Source organism: Lycorma delicatula, chromosome 3, assembly GCF_047948215.1.
Source record: "Lycorma delicatula isolate Av1 chromosome 3, ASM4794821v1, whole genome shotgun sequence".
In the NCBI taxonomy this organism is placed as follows: domain Eukaryota; kingdom Metazoa; phylum Arthropoda; class Insecta; order Hemiptera; family Fulgoridae; genus Lycorma; species Lycorma delicatula.
This window is the reverse complement of record NC_134457.1, coordinates 68,387,170-68,408,126: the sequence shown is the minus strand read 5'-3', so window position 1 is coordinate 68,408,126 and position 20,957 is coordinate 68,387,170. Positions and strand designations below refer to the sequence as shown.

The following is a 20,957-nucleotide window of genomic DNA, read 5'->3' as shown; positions in this document are numbered from 1 at the left end:
TCTTTTTAAAATTAATATTATTCCTCTGTGCTGTTAATAGAATTTAAATATATATATATATATATATATATATATATATATATATATATATATACTTTTTTTTTTGAGAATTCAAATAATTCATTAACATACTGACCACTGTGTTAATAAAATGTAATATTAAATGAAATTTAACTTGAACTTACTATATTAATTCCAAGAATCAATTTTTACAGGATCCTACATTTTCAGTTTGTATTTAAGTCTATAATTACATTAGAATAAATTGTTTTTATAATTTGTGAATTTTGAATTTATTAAAATTATTGCCGTTTTATAAATTTTGGGTTTATTATAGACAAATATGAAAATTCTGCTGTTCAGTACTAGAGTGTGCCATGATTTCAGTACTGGGCAGCAGAATTTGTGTATTCGTCCTTAATAAATTCAAAAAACAATTTCAACAAGTTAACAAATCAAAAATAGATGTTTTAATATAATTATAGAATTTAATAGCAACTAAAGATACAGGATCCCATGAATATTAATTCTTGGAATTGATATGGTATGTTTAATTATCTTACTGTGCTTTTGGTGGTTTATATTTCATTTAATATTAAATTTTATTAGCACAGTGATCAATGTGTTATAAATTGTTTGAATTTTCAAAAAATATATATATATTTTGATAAGCTATTTTCAAAATTATTATTGTTATTAAATATTTTGGTCTATTATTAATAGAAACATAACTGTGCTACAAGCATTTTATATTCAAGAAGTTTGTATTTTTCAGAAATATGTGTTATTCATTTATTATATCATAATACAATAGTTTATAACAAAGTGAATTTGGAGCGATGTTAGATAAAATACAGTTAATATTTTCTCATCTTGTAAAGGCAGTAGCATTAGGAACATTCAACTCTTCCCTTTCTTTGGATGGATTATGGTTTATTAACACATTCATTGTAAGCAAATTTTAATATGTGCATGCTGAGATAAATAGATAAGTATTTTATTGTGAATAAAATAAAATATCATTAATTCAAATAAACTAATGAGTAGCCGCAATGTGACTGAAATTTTTGAGGTGGATCATGAAAATTATAACAAAAAAAAAAACAGACAGAAGATTATAAGACTGTATAATTTACAGTCCACCCCTACAAACAAGCAGATAAGGTGGTATTATCCTATTTCTCATTAATTAGTTTTCTTCTAATATCATAAACAGATTTTATATTCATGTAGGATTTTATTAAAATGCCTCATAAAGAAATATACAACAGATTACTAATTTTTAATGAGGTAACATTGCTACAGTCAATACCAGCTAGTGAAATTTTGGCAGAACCTGTAGGAACACTGTCAAAACAATTTGTAAAACTTTTTACTAAATTTGTTATATCTAAAATCAGTTACAAAAATTGTTTGCTATTTGTATTTCGTAATTTATTTGATCACTAAGTGAAACTAATAAAATCATTAATATTTTTAAAAAAACCAGTGGTACTTGAATTAAACCATTTGAGAAGAACCAGTGGTACTTGACTGGCATTTTAAAAAAAGGTTTGTCAAAGGTGAAGCTGGGAAAGTTTTGTAACCCTGTGTCAGCTTTTTTTTATTATTTCTTTGAAGTTTTAAATCAAAGAACTAAGAAAGTGATTTATAATGTATAAATTTAATAAAAATTAAACTATGTAGGTCATCAGAATGGATGTAATGTCTCGGTCTGCATTGACCATACCTATTTAAATAACAGGGTAATATTTTCTGGTGATATGAACAAAAAATTGCAATAAATTAATAATATTTATTTATTTCTTCTCTCCAATAACTACAGGCCTATGCTCAGTTACAGTTGCATTATTCTTTTTTTCAACTGTAAGAAATAAATTTTATAGCATATGGAAAAAACATGCCAAAAACCTGACTGTGATTATTTGGATTCACGATCAACAAGATGAAAGAAAGTAGATATGTTATAATTCCATTACAGAATAATAATAATAATAGTATTACAGAAAATAATACTTTTTTCCTGTATAGACATTGGAAAATATTTCCCATCTTTTCAAACAAAATACTCAATTACAAAAAAGTACCCAAAGTTTCCATCAAAATTACTTATACTAGATTTCATTATAAAATTTGTAAACTGTTATTATAACAAAGACTGAAATAACAAAGATGGACCACTGAATGTGAAAATAGGAGGAGAAAAGATTATGGAGGTAGAAGAATTTTGTTATTTGGGAAGTAGAATTACTAAAGATGGACGAAGCAGGAGCGATATAAAATGCTGAATAGCACAAGCTAAACGAGCCTTCAGTAAGAAATATAATTTGTTTACATCAAAAATTAATTTAAATGTCAGGAAAAGATTTTTGAAAGTGTATGTTTGGGGTGTCGCTTTATATGGAAGTGAAACTTGGACAATCGGAGTATCTGAGAAGAAAAGATTAGAAGCTTTTGAAATGTGGTGCTATAGGAGAATGTTAAAAATCAGATGGGTGGATAAAGTGACAAATGAAGAGGTATTGCGGCAAATAGATGAAGAAAGAAGCATTTGGAAAAATATAGTTAAAAGAAGAGACAGACTTATAGGCCACATACTAAGGCATCCTGGAATAGTCGCTTTAATATTGGAAGGACAGGTAGAAGGAAAAAATTGTGTAGGCAGGCCACGTTTGGAATATGTAAAACAAATTGTTAGGGATGTAGGATGTAGAGGGTATACTGAAATGAAACGACTAGCACTAGATAGGGAATCTTGGAGAGCTGCATCAAACCAGTCAAATGACTGAAGACAAAAAAAAAAGCTGTTATTTATATTATATATAATGTGCATTTCACTACATGGTTATACCAAGATAAATTTATTATAGAGTAGGTAACTTTATACAATAAAAATTATGAAAATAATTAAATAATAAGATTTTGGATGATATAAATATTAAAACTTCATTGACTTTAAAATATTTTTAGATAGAAAATTATTTATTCAAGCTTTTTTTATGTGGATTATCTACTCAGTTTGAAGTAAAGTCATTTTATATGAGCTATTCAAACCAGAAACTATTTTAATAATGACTATTCTTTTTACTTTTTAGAAAATAAGAAATTAGTATATATGGATTATGGGATCAATTCAGCGTCTGCCATAAATTATAAACAGTAATTTTCCATTTATTGTCTATTTAGAGGCATATTTTTTGTGTTTTTTTACTCCTATTTATCCAGCCAATTATAATATTCAAATTCACCTTGAAAATGAATATACGTTGATGCATAAACTATTATTAATTAGCTTTATTACTTATGTGCAAGTTTGTTCATTATTCATTATTACTTTTTATTTTTTCTTTGATTTAGGAAACACTTTATCCTAATTATATGTTAGATTTGATGGTACTGTGCTGGTGTCAACAACCAAGAGATCGTCCATCAGCCAGTCAAATAGTATCTATTGCATCTGCTCCAGAATTTACTCATTTGTATGATGTAGTCTCTTTAAATCATTCTGGATCTGTTATCTCAACTGTTACTGCAACTGTTTCACAAGCACCAGGTATGACATCGATTATTAAAATTTTGTGAAATTGTAAAGTTGTTGCCGTCTTAGGAATTACAGAAATTTTATCAACAAGTTTAAAGTACATATTAGTGATTTTAAGCTATTACACAAAGGATAATAGTTTTTATGAAATTTGTCCAGAAAGTAGTATTCATTTTATGGTAAAATGTAACGGACAAAGATTTTTGAATAGAATTTTTTATTTAACATAAATTAACCTTAAGTTGTACTAAAAAACTTTTTTTTGTACTCAACTTGTAAAAACTCATAGTTTTTGTACTCCAGGATCATATTTCTCTTGTCACTAGTTCATTGAGATAATTAGTTAGTGTTTTCTTGTAGTCTTCAGTATCCTCAAAATGTTTTCCTCTCCAAATGTCTTTCAGTCTAAAAATAATAATTAGGATCCAGGTTGTAGACTAGATAATCAAAAATTTCCCACTTAAATTTCACAAGCATCTGTTTTGTTTTTTCATTGGCATGAGGACGTGCATTATCACGGAGTAGGAAAATGCTGATAGACCATGGCCCCACCCCATCTGGTTGATCTAGTGGTTAACCTCATCGTCGCAAATCAGCTGATTTCGAAGTTGAGAGTTTTAACCAGCACTTAGCAAAAATTTATCTGAACTAACTTCACAGATAATATTTGAGAATCAATGAAAAATTATCCCCAATTTCATCAAGTGTGACATGCTGATCGTGTTTGATGAATTCATCATCGTGATGCAGAAAATCTTCCATAATGAACTTGGCTACCAATTCCTTCATCATCATGAACATTCTCTTTCCCAATTTTAAAATTTTGACATCATCACTATACTGATGATACATCTATCAAATCTGCAAACTTCCTTGATTTGACGGAATATCTCTAGTCACATATTTCTTGCACTAAGGAATTAAATCACAGCTATTACTACATAGGCAAATAGCATTCTCTATTTTCTTAGTGCAGAAGAGCAATACAAGTGTAAAGAATGAATTGAGAACTCACACACACACACTAATTAGGCACTTTACTGAGATTGCTGAATAGAAATAAGCAACTGTGGATCACCTGCTCAGTAAGGATGCATGAAAAAGTATTATTTTCCATATGTACTTTGCATTATCAATTTTTCTTGCAGTTTGTTTATAATAGAACTGAAATTTGGGTAGTGTTTACTTATATTGCATTTCAGTTAAAATAAGTAAAGAATTATAATAAAGAAAATTATCATTGATTCTTTTTATATTTTATATATATTCAGTATTAAAAATGTAACAATAAAAGCACAATAACAGATAAAACCTAAAAAAACTAATATCAATAATTGACTTTTGTTGGAACCTGCATCATCAGACAGCACACAGATTCTATAGTTACAAAAAAACAAATATTAATTCCAGTAAGTGGTAGGTAGTATTTACTGATTCCAGTAATGGCAATGGAGTTGTGTTGTTCATTCAGATTTTGTGGTTATTAATAGTGATTTATATTTACTAAATTTTAATATTTGTTTTATGTAATTATAAAATTTGTGTACCGACTTATGGATTACGTGGGATCCTGCAAAAGTCGATTATTGGTATTCGTTTTTAATATTTAATTTAATTAGCATAGTGGTCAATATGCTGATGAATTATTTGAAATTTCAAAAGACACAAACACACACACACACATACAGTTTTTATATGTTTGCTCTATTGACAGTAAGTTTATAAACTTTATAAGTATTTATGTCATTAACATACTTTATACCATTTAACATAATATAATGATTTGTTTTTGCTGTGTTTTAGAAATTCAATGTTTGTAGCTAACAGATTTTACTCCCTGTGAAAAAGTTGATGTTAATTAATTTTATTTTTACTTCCTTGTATGAAGGAAAGGAAGTATTGTGATCTTGAAAAATTTCAGTTTTCAAATTTCAACATAAATATCCACTTTGACCATCCCTCAATCCATTTTGACTAGTTTCGGTGTGACGTCTGTGTGTACATATGTATCTCGCATAACTCAAAAACAATTAGCCATAGGATGTTTAAATTTTGGATTTAGGACTGTTGTAACATCTAGTTGTGCACGTCCTCTTTTGATTCCAATCGACTGTATCAAAAGTGTCCAAAAAAGCCCAAAATCCAAAAAATTTAGATTTTGGACTTTTTCTTAACTGCAATAATAAGCCCTCATTCAGAGCTTTTCAACTATAAATTATAAGTTTATAAGTGGTACTTAATTTCATTGGTTCCATTGTTATAGCCAAATAAAAATTTAATTAATGAAATATTTGGATCTTACAAGGGGGAGGCACATCGATTCGAATCTGACTTCACCTTTTGTTTTTAACTTTTTTTTTAAATTAAATATATTGATTTATTAATAATTATTAATCTGATTGTAAAAACAATTACAATAAATAATAATAATAATAATAATAATTCAATAATAACAATAAAAAAAATATATTTGAAAAAATATCAGAAGTTATTAATGAAATAAAATTTTATGTACTTCTCATTTTAAAAAATGTGTATGTATAATTTAATAGGCGTACAAGGAAGTCATGTGGTTTACACATCAGATTTTTTATGTTTACAGAAGATGGGTTGCCTGCTCTTGGGGAATTGTGGTTGGCATGTTCAAATTGTGAAGCAGATCAACTTGTAGTTAGTGGACAATCGTTTGTACAGTATTCTAATTTAGCTTTACCTGAAGCACCAACTGCTGGTTGTGTTGTTGATAGCACTGTATGGTTAGGTGATTGTCAAGGCCAGATACATGCATACTTGTGAGTATTTAAATGTTATTAAAATAAAATAAAATATAATAATGTTTGTTGTTTTTTACTAACATTTTTTTGTATTTATCTTTGGTTCTTTAAAATATAAATTTTGAAATGGATTTCCTTGAATTTTAACTTAATTACCTATATTTATAGATTGAACTATAAATGGTTTGCTTGTTTTTAAAATGCTAACTGTATACTTGACAGTTATTTACTTCATCTCTCAACCCAGTGACAATACAGATGCAGATGTCTTTTGCCTTACTTCTGTAGTTCCAATTTGCAATTTCTTTGTAAATATTTCTTAGATGTGCTACTGTTTTGACAGTCATCTTATAATATTCTTGAATAATTAAAGGTTTTTGATGGTTGTAAACTGTAAAAATATATAATTATCATGAATTTATGTTTAAAATACAATTTATTTTTGAAAATTTGAAATATGTATGGTTATAACTAAATTGCATTACCATGATTAAAAATAACAATACTGTAAAAGATTAAAAGAAAATAACTTTTTTCTTAATTCTTATTTATCCTTATTTAATATTTTCTAAAAATAATAGTATTATTAATATGATATAATCTACCTGTCTGTTCAATCATATACTTTTTATCAAATTCAATTTTTTATTTTTTGGATTAGTTCAACCAAATGGAATTTTAATAAAATATCTGAATTCAATTAAAAATCAAAGTAAGAATTTTAATCACATCAATTCAGTTAACAAAAAATGTTCTCTTTACATGTGCGTATGAAACTTTTAAATATAAACTTAAGCAAGCACATTATGCATAATAAAAATATCTGTTACAATATTTTGTTTAACTTGTTTGGCTGAAAAAACCAACTATTATTTATCAGTTTTTGCACACATTATTACCAACTCTTCTAAGTACGAGTATACCATTTTTTTTTTTCTATGACAACTGTATAGAAGGTACACATTTAATGAAACTCATTTAAGTTTATAAAATTGCTTCTCACAAGGTTCAATACTCAATAATGTATTAGATTAAAGATAGTTCATTTGTAGTTAAAATAATCTTTGTTTTAACACTGAAATATTCCATTTAAATGTAATTTTAAAAGTATTGCTTCTCCATTATTCTCTTTCTTGTGATATTTTTAATCTATGTTGAAAATAAAGAACTACTCGATAATAAGAATGACCAAGTATAGATGATCAGGTAAAAGTGTTAACAAGTATTAAGTCACTCAGCAGCCAATTTCATCATGAAGTAGAAAAGAATAATAGTATTAATTATTTAAATGTAACAATAAAAAAAAATATATTTAGAGTTTATAGAAAACAAGCTGCATTATTCATGTATCATTATATTATTCTAACCCACACATAAAAAACTTTATAGAATTGTCTGCAGAATGATTACAAACCTAAAATTATCCATAGATGTTTGAGCAGGTAACTGAAAACAAATAGGAAGAACCAGCAACTGAGCAAAGAGGAAACTACAAGCAATATAATACTGTCAAATGTAAACTGCTGTCAGATACAAACTTTGAGAAGAGTTATGACATTGGTTTCTTTCCAGCTTCCTGTAACTTAACCAATTCATTAAGGATGCAGAAAGCAATCACAATAAATATAACAGCAGATGTACAGACTTGAAGTGCAATGTGTATAAAAAACAGTACATATAACTAATTGATGGAACATTTAAGCAGCAAGTTAGGGAACAACAAATAAAGTTAAACATAAAATAAAAAATATAAGTTTTGCAGAGCACACTTCAACGAAAATCATGGTTGTGGTAAAATAGAAGTTAACATGAACATTTTACATTTTTGCAAGTAAAGGATAAAAGATGAATTGTAGAGAGATTCAAAATTTACAGAAAATTTAAAAGGAATCTATTGTTAAACTTAAATTGCACATTATATTTTAATTCAGGCGTAGTGTATGATACTTTGAATAAACTGCTTATGATAAGCTATAGCAGTGGAAAGGATAGAGATAGAACAAACTTTTGTGAAATAACAATTTAGTTGGGGCGCAGCATATATCGTTTAATGATCACTATTTTTGTTTTAAATTTATATAATTTTATATTATTTAAGTGTTTTACAAATTCTATTTTGATATTGTTTGCTTGACACAAATGTTTACCTTGGCCCATACATGAAGTATAAAAGGGTTTAATATTTTTATATTCTTATTCTCAACTTGTGTACATATATGTATATATTTTTTTTGTAATGTGATGTATTTTGTTATACTTTTGGTTTTAAGAATTATTTGAAAAATTTGTAAAAGGTGTAAAAGCCTGATAATGCCATTTATTTTTACTTCCTTGTACAAAGTAAAGGAATCCATTTTGACTAGTTTCAGTGTGACATCTGTACGTATGTATATATCTTTTATAACTCAAAAACAATTAGTTGTAGGAATTTGAAATTTTGGATTTAGGACTGTTGTAACAACTAGTTGTGCACCTCCCCTTTTGATTACAATTGATTGAACCAAAAGTGTCCAAAAAAGCCCAAAATCCAAAAAAGAAATTGGATTTTGGACTTTTCCTAACTGCAGCCCTCATTAAGAGTTTTTCAACGATATATCATAAATGGTACTTATTTCATTGGTTCCAGAGTTATAGCCAAACTAAATTTTAATTAATGAAATATTTGGATCTTACAAGAGAAAGGCATATCAATTCAAATCAGACTTCATCAACTTTTTTAATTTTTTTTTTTTTTAATTTAAATAAATTGATTTATTAATAATTATCTGATTGTAAAAAAATTATGATAAATAATAATTCAATAATAACAATAAAAATAAAAAATTTGAAAAAATATCAGAAGTTAGTAAATCTAAAATTTTTAAATTCAAATTTTGCATTTTTAAATTATTATATAGTTGTTCATATAACCAAAAGATAAATGAGATGTGTATCCTTTTTACCTTTTTATTTTTATCTTTTACTTACAATATTGTAGATTAGAATAATTATATTAATATATCAATGAATACATATCATGTAATTAAAAATGAGGTACAATTTAGTATAAAACAATGGTGGCTGAAAAGTAATGCAACATTGGAAGCAAATGGGAGAATGAAATGTTGCATGAAGTGACAGATGCTGCCACCTTGTAGTTTCATTCTTCTACTATTAACATTCCAAAACTTGACCCATGCCCTCTCATTTACTGTCGGTTGTCAGTGCATCTAAAACAACATGAGTGATTGAATTTTTAATGCCAGAAAAAGTGAATGCTAGTACCATTCATTGTCGTCTAAAAACCATTCATTCATGGTAATAAAACAGATGATCAAAGTACTGTGATTAGGTGAGCAATAGAATTGTATGCATCATAAGCTGGTAAAGTGAGTATTGAAGATAAACCTTACAGTGATCAACCAGTTTCTGTGACTGATGAAAAACACCAAAAGAAGGTGGATGAATTGACTCAAAATTAATGTTACATCACACACTTAGAGGTTTTAAAACACCTTAGAAGAAGTGTGTGTCATGTTCAACAATCTGCAGAACCGATAATTCTGCAACACAAAATGCTTGGCCACACATGTCACATGCAACTACTGAGGCTCTTGTGAAGTTGAAATTTGAAACTATTTGAGATTTGGGGTACTGCAATTTTCACTTTTCTCTTCAATTAATAAGGGATGTCATGTTCAAGGTATTCATTTCACCATAAATGATGAACTGATTGATGCACAGTGAGGTTGTGGATTAAAGAAATACTGCCAGTATTCTTCATTGATGGAATGAAAAAACTGGTTCATCATTGGAAGAAATGTGTAGCTGTCAATGATGACTACATAGAAAAAAAATAGATGTTTTGTAGCAAGTAAAATGTATTTTTATTCCATATTTGTTTAATTTTATTATCAGTACAAACATCGGAAGATTTTCAAAAGAAATATATCAAAACTAGAAATGTTCCAAGAAAATGTCTAATGCTCTTAAAACCACAAATTTAAAAAGGCACTTGCTGCTCCAGTAGAATTTCAAAAAACGTTAAGCAATATGAAGTTGTAAAAGGTAATCTGGGTGAATTCATCAGAGATTTTGAATGAACTGACAAATAGTTACACAGTTATTATCAGTTATGTTGGATAAGTATATAATTTCAATAACTTCTGTTGTTGATGTTTTGTACTCAAAAGAACGTAATGAAATTCATTTTCAATTTGTTAAAAATAAGTTATTACAGGAAGAAGCACGTAAAAATTCAGATATGAATTTATCAGATGTTTAATGTGAAAGTTGCTTTCACTGGAAAGAAAGATTTTAAAGGACAAATAAAAGTAAAAGAAATTTCAAACTAAGTCAAGCCAATCAAGAGTTTAATTAATGGAACCAGCAGGGTGGAGAAAAATGCATTCCTATTTAAATGTCATAGTTGTGGTGAGATTGATCATAAAGAAATTGATTGTAGAAAATTTAATTCAAGAAGTAAGCCTTGTACAGTAAAAGAAGAAATAAGTTTTTACTGCACACCAAGAAATAAATATTAAATTAAAAGAGGAATCAGGAGATGTCAAAAGATTTAATTTCATTATTGTCAATGATTGAAAAAATACCTTTTGTAATAGATCCTGGAGCAATGAATCATTTAATAAATTCCAAATGGAGTAAACATTTAATGGAAGTAAAATCTATAAATTTTGATATCCATATAGCAAATGAGGTGTATCTGTTAAACCAAATAATTGTGGAAAAATGTTTTTTCAATTATCTGATGATAGTTAATAATGATTGTGTGATGTTCTTCAGGTCAAGTAGAGTTTAATCATTTTTCAGTAAAATGAATTGAAAATTCAGGATTGGGGTCTTATTCAAAAAATCAAAATGCTAAAATTCTGGATGAAGATCTAAAGGTAGGAATTGAAGGTGAATTATATTCAATCCTAGATTATTATTATTATATACAAATATTGTAAATTTCACAGAAGATTACATGTGTCAAAAGATGAGATGTTCATTTCTGTATCCTTAAAATTTATGTTCTCTATTTAAAGGGCAAACAAACACGCTTCCAATTGAGAATTATATCAGAAGAAAAGCTATTAGGTTATATCTGCAAGTATGGTTGGATCTATATAACCAGAAACAAAGAATGACAAAAAATGATGGACCACAAAGAAACTTATGACAAAATTAAGAAATCTTGTATCAGCCAAGAATGTAATTGAGTACATTGTATGCCAGAATGCTGAGCAAAATGGAGTCCATGAAAGACTCAGCAGAATTATTCTGATTATGACCAAATATTTATTGTATGATTTGTTATTACTAAGGTCATTATGAGGCAGTATAATCATGAGTGTATATAACTATTACTATTACTTACATCAATAAAATAGGGGTGTACTCATGGAATTATTGTAAGATAAGAAGATAGATCAAGAAAATATTAAAATCTTTGATTCTGAAGCATATGTACCAAAAGAAGATGGCAAAGGAAAACTCTATGCAAGAAATAAGGAATTTTATACAATATGTTACACATGAAATGGGTATTGGCTGTGGAATCAAGAGAGAAATTAAGTTGCTACCGCTAAATGTATTTTCTTTGATGAACAAGAAAAATAGAGATAATGAACATGAGAATGGAACACTGCCAATGTTGTTACCAGTTTGTGATAATATCAGAGAAGAATAGAATGATCAAGAGATTACTAACACACAAACAAATTATAATGTGTAACAGATGACGAAGAAGAAGTTAATAAAATACAGAATACTAGATTAGAAAATTTAAGTTTTAACAGTATACAAGTAATAGAAAAACAAATTTACTATCCAGATATGATGAATATTATTTAAGTTTGATGACATTTTTACAACAGAGATTCCTCAGAGTTATCAGGAAGCAGTATAAATAAGATAATGGGTGGAAGGCATCTGTAAAAATGTGTTAACATACAAAATTGATAATGTACGATGACGAAATAGAAAATGGAACAGTAAGCTGAATGAAATTCATGAAGATGATTTGATCAGAAGGCATTTTTAACCCTTATGGTTTTTCAGCATAAACGTTTGAATAATATTGACCGCTATACTGTTAAAGTAGAAGGATATAATATTAATTTGTATTTAAAATAGTTGTATTATATGATACTTTATTTCTGGAATGTTCTGTAAATACAGAACTTGATAGGTTAAAGAGCAGTCTGTAAAATGAGTTTTATCTATTGAACATGTAATGTAGAAAAAATAATTTAGAAGAATTCAGATATGTGGTAATCTCATTTATGACTTCCTCAAACAGACAATGGATTGCTCTTAAAAATTGAATGCAGTCTTTGATTTATTGGCTCTTTGGTTTTTTAGGTAATTATTATGGGAAAATCTGTGTTATTACAGTCATGAAACTTATTATTTGTTTACAAAAATCGTTTTGTCTGCTCGTACTGCTTAAAATTTTATTAATAAATTATTTTTATATAACTTATAAACTAGTTGTAACAGGAGACAGTAATTTCATATATACTGATTTTTAATAAACTAGTTAAATCAATGGTATTTATAAAATCACTCTGTAACTATTGGATATTTGAATACACTACATGTTTTTTTTTTTTTTTAATTGGATGAAAATTTCACAGCGATGCAACTTTATAAATCCTTCAGATAAATAGTATGACAATGCTAACTAGTAGTCAAAGGTTCAGTTGTTGTTATAAATTGTTTGCTTTTAGTGCTGGTGATTGTCAGCATGTCTTCAGTTATGCTCTGGATCCAGATTCTCCAGATAATGCAAGAGTTTGTGCATTGTTACATTTACCAGAACAGAGTCGAGTAGCAGTCGGTTTATCAAATGGTCGAGTATTCTTAGTACGTGATGATATGTCACCTACAGCCCCTACTATGGGTGAAGGTAGTTTTGTTATGAGTGAACTTGGCAGTAGTACTGTGTTACATGCAATTACTGCTGTGTTTAATGATAATCCTAAGTAAGTATGATAGTACTTTTTCATCTGTCTATTACTTGATTTGTTTTTGTGGCTTTGATGTTGATTATAAATTGTTGCTAAAAAGTAGTATTTCTGAAAATTGTTTGAAATTTTCTTTACCTGTAAATGATTGCTGAAAGTAATATTTCATGCACAAAAAAAAACTATAAAGTATCATATTCACAGATTGAATTGAATTGATTTAACTTTAATTATTAACTTTACTGAGTCTAGTTGGATATCTTCATCACTGTTCATTTATTAATTACTTACTTTAGTCCAAATTCATTATGTTTGCTATGAAATCAAACCATTTTGTTTTACTTTGAAGCAGCTTATACAATCGATAAGCTCATCATTAATTATTAATTATGCTTTTTTATACTTCTATCTACATAATGGAGTTACTTCAAAATACCAGAATCCTTAGGACATAAAACTAGCCTGTTGATCTTCATTTAGTGCCAATAAATATGACTCTTGTTAATTGAGCCATAATTATGGCAGTTCGAAAATTTTACTAAGTACAAGATTTTGATATAAAGAAGAATATTAATATGTTTTTACAAAATAAAAATATTCATTTATAATAAACTAGATAATAAAACTGTTATTCATTATGTAGGATAATATTCCATTAGTCTAATAGAAAGTACTTTCCCATCCTTTTACTATGCCTCAGTTTCTCTTTTTAGAAAACATTATCTAATGATCTGTAAGATTTTTCCATTAATTATTTAAAATTAGAATATTTCCATTTGTGGAAAAAGAATTAGTGTTAGTTGGATTTTAATTTAACTGGTTAGATAAAATTAGGTTTTCTGCACAATCAATTAAAATATACTTAAATATGTAATTAAAATTTGGAATTTAACACTTTCAAAATTATTTTATTCATAGAGATTATTTGTTTATAATTTTTACATACTTGCCACGCTGTTATTTCACATAATTATTATTTTTATACATTAACATCAACTATCACCAGTTGTTAGTAATTAATCTTTTACTTTTTAATGCTAACTTCTTGAACAGAGTAATGTTCCCTTGATTCTTGAGCAGTACTTTTACTGCTCAAGAATGAATGTAAACTAAAGAGTTCACCTACCATTCCAGGTGGGTCTGTATAATGTATAATTGTTCAAATATATTTATAATTATTACGTATTATGTTATGGTCTAAGTAAAGTGTTTATTTATTTGTTGTTCACTGAAGTATAGATGCTGACTTGACTGGGCTAAGTTAAATAAAACTATTTTAAAAATTCAGCAACTCCCCATGAAATTGAAATTTCAAAATCAGAAAATTTCTGATAGCATTTTATCACTGAAATCCTTTTTAATTGGAGCAAACGTTTTTGATAGAGAATTATATATATATATATATATATGCATGTATGTGTGTGTATATAAATATAAATAACTTGATCCACCAAGTACAGAATAAAATTAAATTAGGTAGAATGACACTTATCTTACATCATTATATATACACAAAAGTACTTTCACAATTTTCTTGCACCTTCAGTTGATCAATTCTTTTAATTGTTCACGTAATATTACATATTATAAATATGCAACATTAACAAAATAAAAATCTTGATAAATATAATAAAACAAAATTTGTCAAAACTTTTGATATAAACTTTAAAATCACTTATGACCCATTTGAGCAATTCTGGATCATCATTCACTTCATTCAGCAACTTGTGACCAATATTTATTTTGCACTGCTTTTGGTTAAAAGTCAACAATTCTGGAACAAATTTTGCTGCCGCATGTTTCATGTACAAAACTCCGAAAAATTGCTTGACATTGCTCAGCAATCTCTCTAATAGGGATTCAGTTTCTTCAAGGTTGTTGGTAGGTTTCTAAATTTAAAAAGGGAAATGGATAGGATAAATGTAGATGTAGTAGGAATTAGTGAGGTTCGGTGGAAAGAGGAAAACAACTTTTGGTCAGGTGATTTTAGGATAATTAACTCAGCTTCAAATAATGGGCAGGCAGGAGTAGGTTTTATATTGAACAAGAAGATAGGGAAGAGAGTAGAGTATTTCAAAATGCATAGCGATAGAATCATTGTAATAAGGATAAAATTGAAACCTAAACCGACAACGATTGTTAACACCTGTATGCCTACAAGCACCCATGATGATGAGGTAGTGTGTATACAAAGAAATTGACGAAGCAATTAAACACATAAAAGGAGATGAAAATTTAATAATAGTTGGAGATTGGAATGGGAGCATTGGCAAATGCAAGGAAGAAAATATAGTGGGTGAATACAGGCTGGGCAAAAGGAATGAAAGAGGGGACCAACTTACAGAGTTTTGCACAAAGTATAATTTAGTAATTGCTAACACCCAGTATATCATACTAGAAGAATATACACATGGAAAAAGCCAGGTGATACTGCAAGGTATCAGATAGATCATATCATGGTTAAGCAAAGATTTAGAAATCAATTCGTCGTCCAGGGCAAAACTTACCCTGGAGCAGACATTGAGAGCGACCATAATTTATTGTTTATGAAACGTAGATTGGGATGTAAAAACCTGAAGAAAAGTGGTCAGATGAATCGGTGGAATTTAGAGAAGAGTGTTATAGTCATGATACCAAAGAAAGCAGGAGCAGATAAATGTGAAGACTACAGAACAATTAGCTTAACTAGCCATGCATCAAAAATCTTAACTAGAATTCTGTACAAAAGAATTGAGAGGAGAGTGGAAGAAGTGTTAGAAGAAGAGAAATTTGGTTTCAGGAAAAATATAGGGTAAAGGGAAGCAATTTTAATGCTCAGATTAATAGTAAAAGGAACATTAAAGAAAAACAAACCAACATACTTGGCATTTATAGACTTAGAAAAGGCATTTGATAACGTAGACTGGAATAAAATGTTCAGAATTTTAAAAAAAATTAGGGTTCCAATACAGAGATAGAAAAAAAATTGCTAGCATTTATAGAAACCAAACAGCAACAGTAAAAATTTAAGAACATAAGAAAGAAGCCGTAATAAGAAAGGGTGTTCCCTGTCCCCGTTACTTTTTAATCTTTACATGGAACTAGCAGTTAATGATGTTAAAGAACAATTTAGATCTGGAGTAGCAGTACAAGGTGAAAAGATAAAGATGCTACGATTTGCTGATGATATAGTAATTCTAGCTGAGAGTAAAAAGGATTTAGAAGGAGCAATGAACGGCATGGATGAAGTCCTGCGCAAGAACTACTGCATGAAAATAAACAAGAACAAAACGAAGTAGAAATAATGAAAATGGACCACTGAATGTAAAAATCAGAAGAGAAAAGATTATGGAGGTAGAAGAATTTTATTTGGGAAGAAGAATTACTAATGATGGACGAAGCAGGAAAGATATAAAATGTCAAATAGCACTGGTGAACGAGCCTTCAGTCAGAAATATAATTTGTTTACATCAATAATTAATTTAAATGTCAGGAAGACATTCTTGAAAGCATATGTTTGGAGCATAGCTTTATATGGAAGTGAAACCTATCATCGGAGTACCTGAGAAGAAAACAGTAGAAGCTTTTGAAATGTGGTGCTATAGGAGAATGTTAAAAATCAGGTGGTTGGATAAAGTGACAAATGAAGAGGTGTTGCAGCAGATCGATGAAGAAAGAAGCATTTGGAAAAATATAGTTAAAAGAAGAGACAGACTTACGAGCGACATATTAAGGCATCCTGGAATAGTCGCTTTAATATTGGAAGGACAGGCAGAAGGAAAAAATTGTGTAGACAGGCAACGTTTGGAGTATGTAAAACAAATTGTTAGGGATGTAGGATGTAGGGGGTATACTGAAATGAAACGACTAGCATTAGATAGGGAATCTTTGAAAGCTGCATCTAACCAGTCTATTGACTGAAGACAAAAAAAAAATTTAATGCGAATGCCTAGTTCCATTTTTTTCACAAGTTAAAAATCCCTGACCATATGCAAACATGTATAGCCTTTGCGAAAGCCAACAATAAACTAAGCGTCCAATATGGCTACAAATGTAAATATATGTTAGGGACAAGTGTACCAACAAACAAAAAAATTTGTGACAATTAGACTTAAGTCTAATTGTCACAAATTTTTTGTTTGTGACAATTGTCCGTGGTGTACAGACCACGGAAAATTAAAAAATTCAGCTTATTTTTTTTTTTTTTTTTTTATCAAACCTCGTATATTTTCATATTTAAGGAATTATACAGATACAAATCCAAATCAGGCAGTTTTGTGAAACTAGTCTCTGATTGAGGATAAAACGACATGTATATTTTTTATTAACCATAAAATTAGGCCCTCATGATCAACCATAAATTTACTATTAATAAGGCATGATAATTGTAATTATACCGTATATATATATATAGTTGTTTACATATTATTATTATTATGTTTTAAGAGACTATTTTAGAAAACCTATGTATAACTTGAGTTTTAAAATAGTAAAACAATAACTATTACTGATTAATTTTTTTTAAATACATAAAGCTGATAAATTTTCTTTTTGATTGAATTTTTAGGGAATGTCAGTTATGGTGTGGTGAAAGTAATGGAGCGCTATCAGTCTATACAATGCGTGAAAATATAGTTACAGGTCATGATGTTTTGAACCATTATGAACCAATAATTGTAAATGTTGATGTGCTACAGATCATCTCATCTCATTCACCTGTTAAATATGATGGTCCAGCATCTGTATGGACATATGTTTATCCAGGTAATTAAGAAGTACAATCATGCTGAGGAAACATTTGTTCTAAAGAAACTGCCTAATCTATATCTAAAGGGAGCTCAACATGAATAACAATTTATGTACTTGAACAACATATATATATATATATAAACACACAGGGTGGTTCAGGAGGGGTAAATAATTTGGAAACTGATTCTAGAGCTTGAAATAAGGAATAAAGTTGAATATAAACATAGGTCTTAAGCCGCTTTGTTATTGAGTTACAGCTAATGAAAAATTTTGCCCTATTAGATGCAGTTCTTAACTAGTTAGAGTATTTTAATATGCTAGTCATGCATAATGTATAAAATTATATCTAATAATGTTTACAACAATTAAGTTTTTACAACTTTAAGGTATCCTTAAACTGTTATGAGCTGCTTCAAAAATTTGCTTGGTAAGCACTAATATTCAGCCTTGATCTGTTTCTAATGATATTCATTTTTTCTAAAGTAAATAGAGTTTTAGGTTGTAATTAATTTGGAAGTGATGAAAAGGTCAGAAAAGCTGAGAACTATGTCAGATTTCCACTATGATGAAAAAAGTTAATGACACAATGAGGCAAATATATAAATTCTAATAGTCACTATATTGAAAAAAAAGTTTGTTGTAAGATTCTAACATATAGCTATTTATAATTCTATCCAAATATTTCTGATAGTTTTAGATGTTCTGTTACTTTGTGGTCAGTTACAGAGTTTACAGATTCAGTTTGCCTTACCATTCCAGAATATTTACTGCCAAAATGTTCCACTTCTTCACAACACATTTGGATTCCACCATATGCTGGTATGCTTTGATTAGTAATACTCTTCAAGATCTAAGTAATATATGTAATCCCAATAATTTGGGATATTCATTTAGTTCATATCTGTCTCTTACAGACAGCAATATGTAAGTCTGTTTCTAATGAGTTCCTAGCCACATAGGAATTCCATGCAATGAAAGAGATTAATGCACATTGTCTGATATTGTGCATTGTGCATGCTTTCTGAACAGGTCATAAAGGGTTTGTACTACTTTGGGTATGAAGAGTTTTGAAACACTTATCCTTCATTTTAAATTCCATGTTATCAGCCAAAAATTTTACCGATTAATTTTTTAACTTAAAAGATACAAATAGTGAAAGCATAGCAATCAGGTTGGTACAGTAAAAATGTTAATGTGGTAGGTATTTCAAATATTATAATTAACTTTATAACCTTAACTATGTAATCAGTAATAAAATTAACTTGATTTTTCTTATTTTTCATTGCACTCTTTATTTCTTTGTTTTTTCCTCATCCATATTTTTTTGTGGATGTCATTAGTTTTTAAATTGATATATTAGTTTTTATATTGGTATTGATTTATATTATAATTGATATGTATATTTTAATTGATATATATATATTATATTATATAATTGTTAGCTGCATTATGGATAATTAACCTTCGATGCACCCATAGGGCGCATCTTAGCTGTCCTCACTCCTTCAGGGCTCAGGCCAACTTTGCCCAAACTCATTTAAGCGTTTGCTCTTAAACACTCCCAAACAAAAGTAATCATCCAGCCCAAAATCACACTAAACATGTTTGCGCCTCCTTCATACAACTTTGATCTAAATAAAGCCAAACTTAATAACTTTTTTCTTGACATTAAACTATATTTTCATGGCCAAAAACAACTTTGAATTATACCTCATTCCTAACTACTACAAAAAAATCAACTCCAAAAAAATGACCTCAACTCTGATGACAAACTCAGAAAGAACTTTTACTACGAGGCGCAGTTCAAATGTAAGGGTCGATGAGTCATAAATAATGATTGGCAACACTGATTGGTTCATGCATGTGGAGTAGCTTTAAGTAGTCTGTTGAGCATGTAACCGCCACATTGGCATCACTTCATTGTTGTTTGCCCTTTACAAAGCAGTATATTAATAAAAAATCTTGCCATTTGTGAAGTTCAATTGCAGTTAAATTTCTTAAATGCAATAGGACATAATGCTGCTGAAATTCACCATCAATTGTGTGAAACATATGGGCCTACCACAATGAGTGAAGGAAAAATGCTACAATGGTGCCCTGAATTTAATGAAGGCCATTTAAATGTTCACAACCAACAGAGAAGTGGTAGGCCTAGTGTCTGGACTGATGATCTCGTTGAATGTGTGAATATTAAAGTGAGAGAAAATCATTGCTTTACGATTAGCAGTCGTTTTTTTAGATTTTCCAGAAGTTTCAAAAACAACGTTGCAGAGAATTGTGACTGACATTCTATCCTAATCAAAAACTGTGAATGATGGAGTCAAAATGCTGATAAGTGCTCACAAAGAACACTGAATGACATCTGTACATGCTTTTCTGAACTGCTTTAACCATAAGAGACAAATTTTTTTCTTATATTGTCACTGTTGATGAAACGTGGATTTCGTACATCAGTGCTGAGATAAAACAACAATCAATGCTGTGGCATCATTCTGGTTCATATAAACCGAAAAAATTCAAACAAGCTCAGTCTCAAACAAAAATCATCGCGACTGTATTCTGGGACTAAAAGAGTGTGCTTTTGATTAATTTCATGGAACCTCGAACATCCATCACATTACAAGTCTATTGTGAAACACTTTCTAAAGTGCGTCTTGCCATTCAAAACTGTTGATGGGGACTGCTGAGATCAAGAATTGTTCTTCATGATAACACACAGCTGCATTCACAACAGAAACAGTAAAAAATTCAGAGGAGGATTTTTTTTTGATAATTGATTTACAGTCCTGATCTCACATCCAATGACTACACCTCCTATATCTCTTCCTATGTCTCTAAAACTGGCTTGTATATCAGTGATTTGAGGAAAATGAAGAGTTGAAAATTTAAGTGCAAAAGTGGCTACACTCAGGCAATGGAATTTTAAGCAGTGGCTTTGAAGATGCTTGTTACCTGACATCAAAA

General features: G+C 28.9%; 1 protein-coding gene across 1 annotated transcript in view; it reads left to right on the top strand.

Annotated features, from left to right (window-relative positions):
- Lrrk (Leucine-rich repeat kinase) overlaps window positions 1-20,957 on the top strand; it is a 230,511-nt gene that overhangs the window by 207,749 nt on the left and 1,805 nt on the right. The window contains exons 40-43 of the mRNA XM_075359136.1: window positions 3,358-3,553; window positions 6,144-6,333; window positions 13,029-13,283; window positions 17,812-18,008. Coding sequence (XP_075215251.1) covers window positions 3,358-3,553; window positions 6,144-6,333; window positions 13,029-13,283; window positions 17,812-18,008 — 838 coding nt within the window. The remainder of the gene's footprint in view (window positions 1-3,357; window positions 3,554-6,143; window positions 6,334-13,028; window positions 13,284-17,811; window positions 18,009-20,957) is intronic.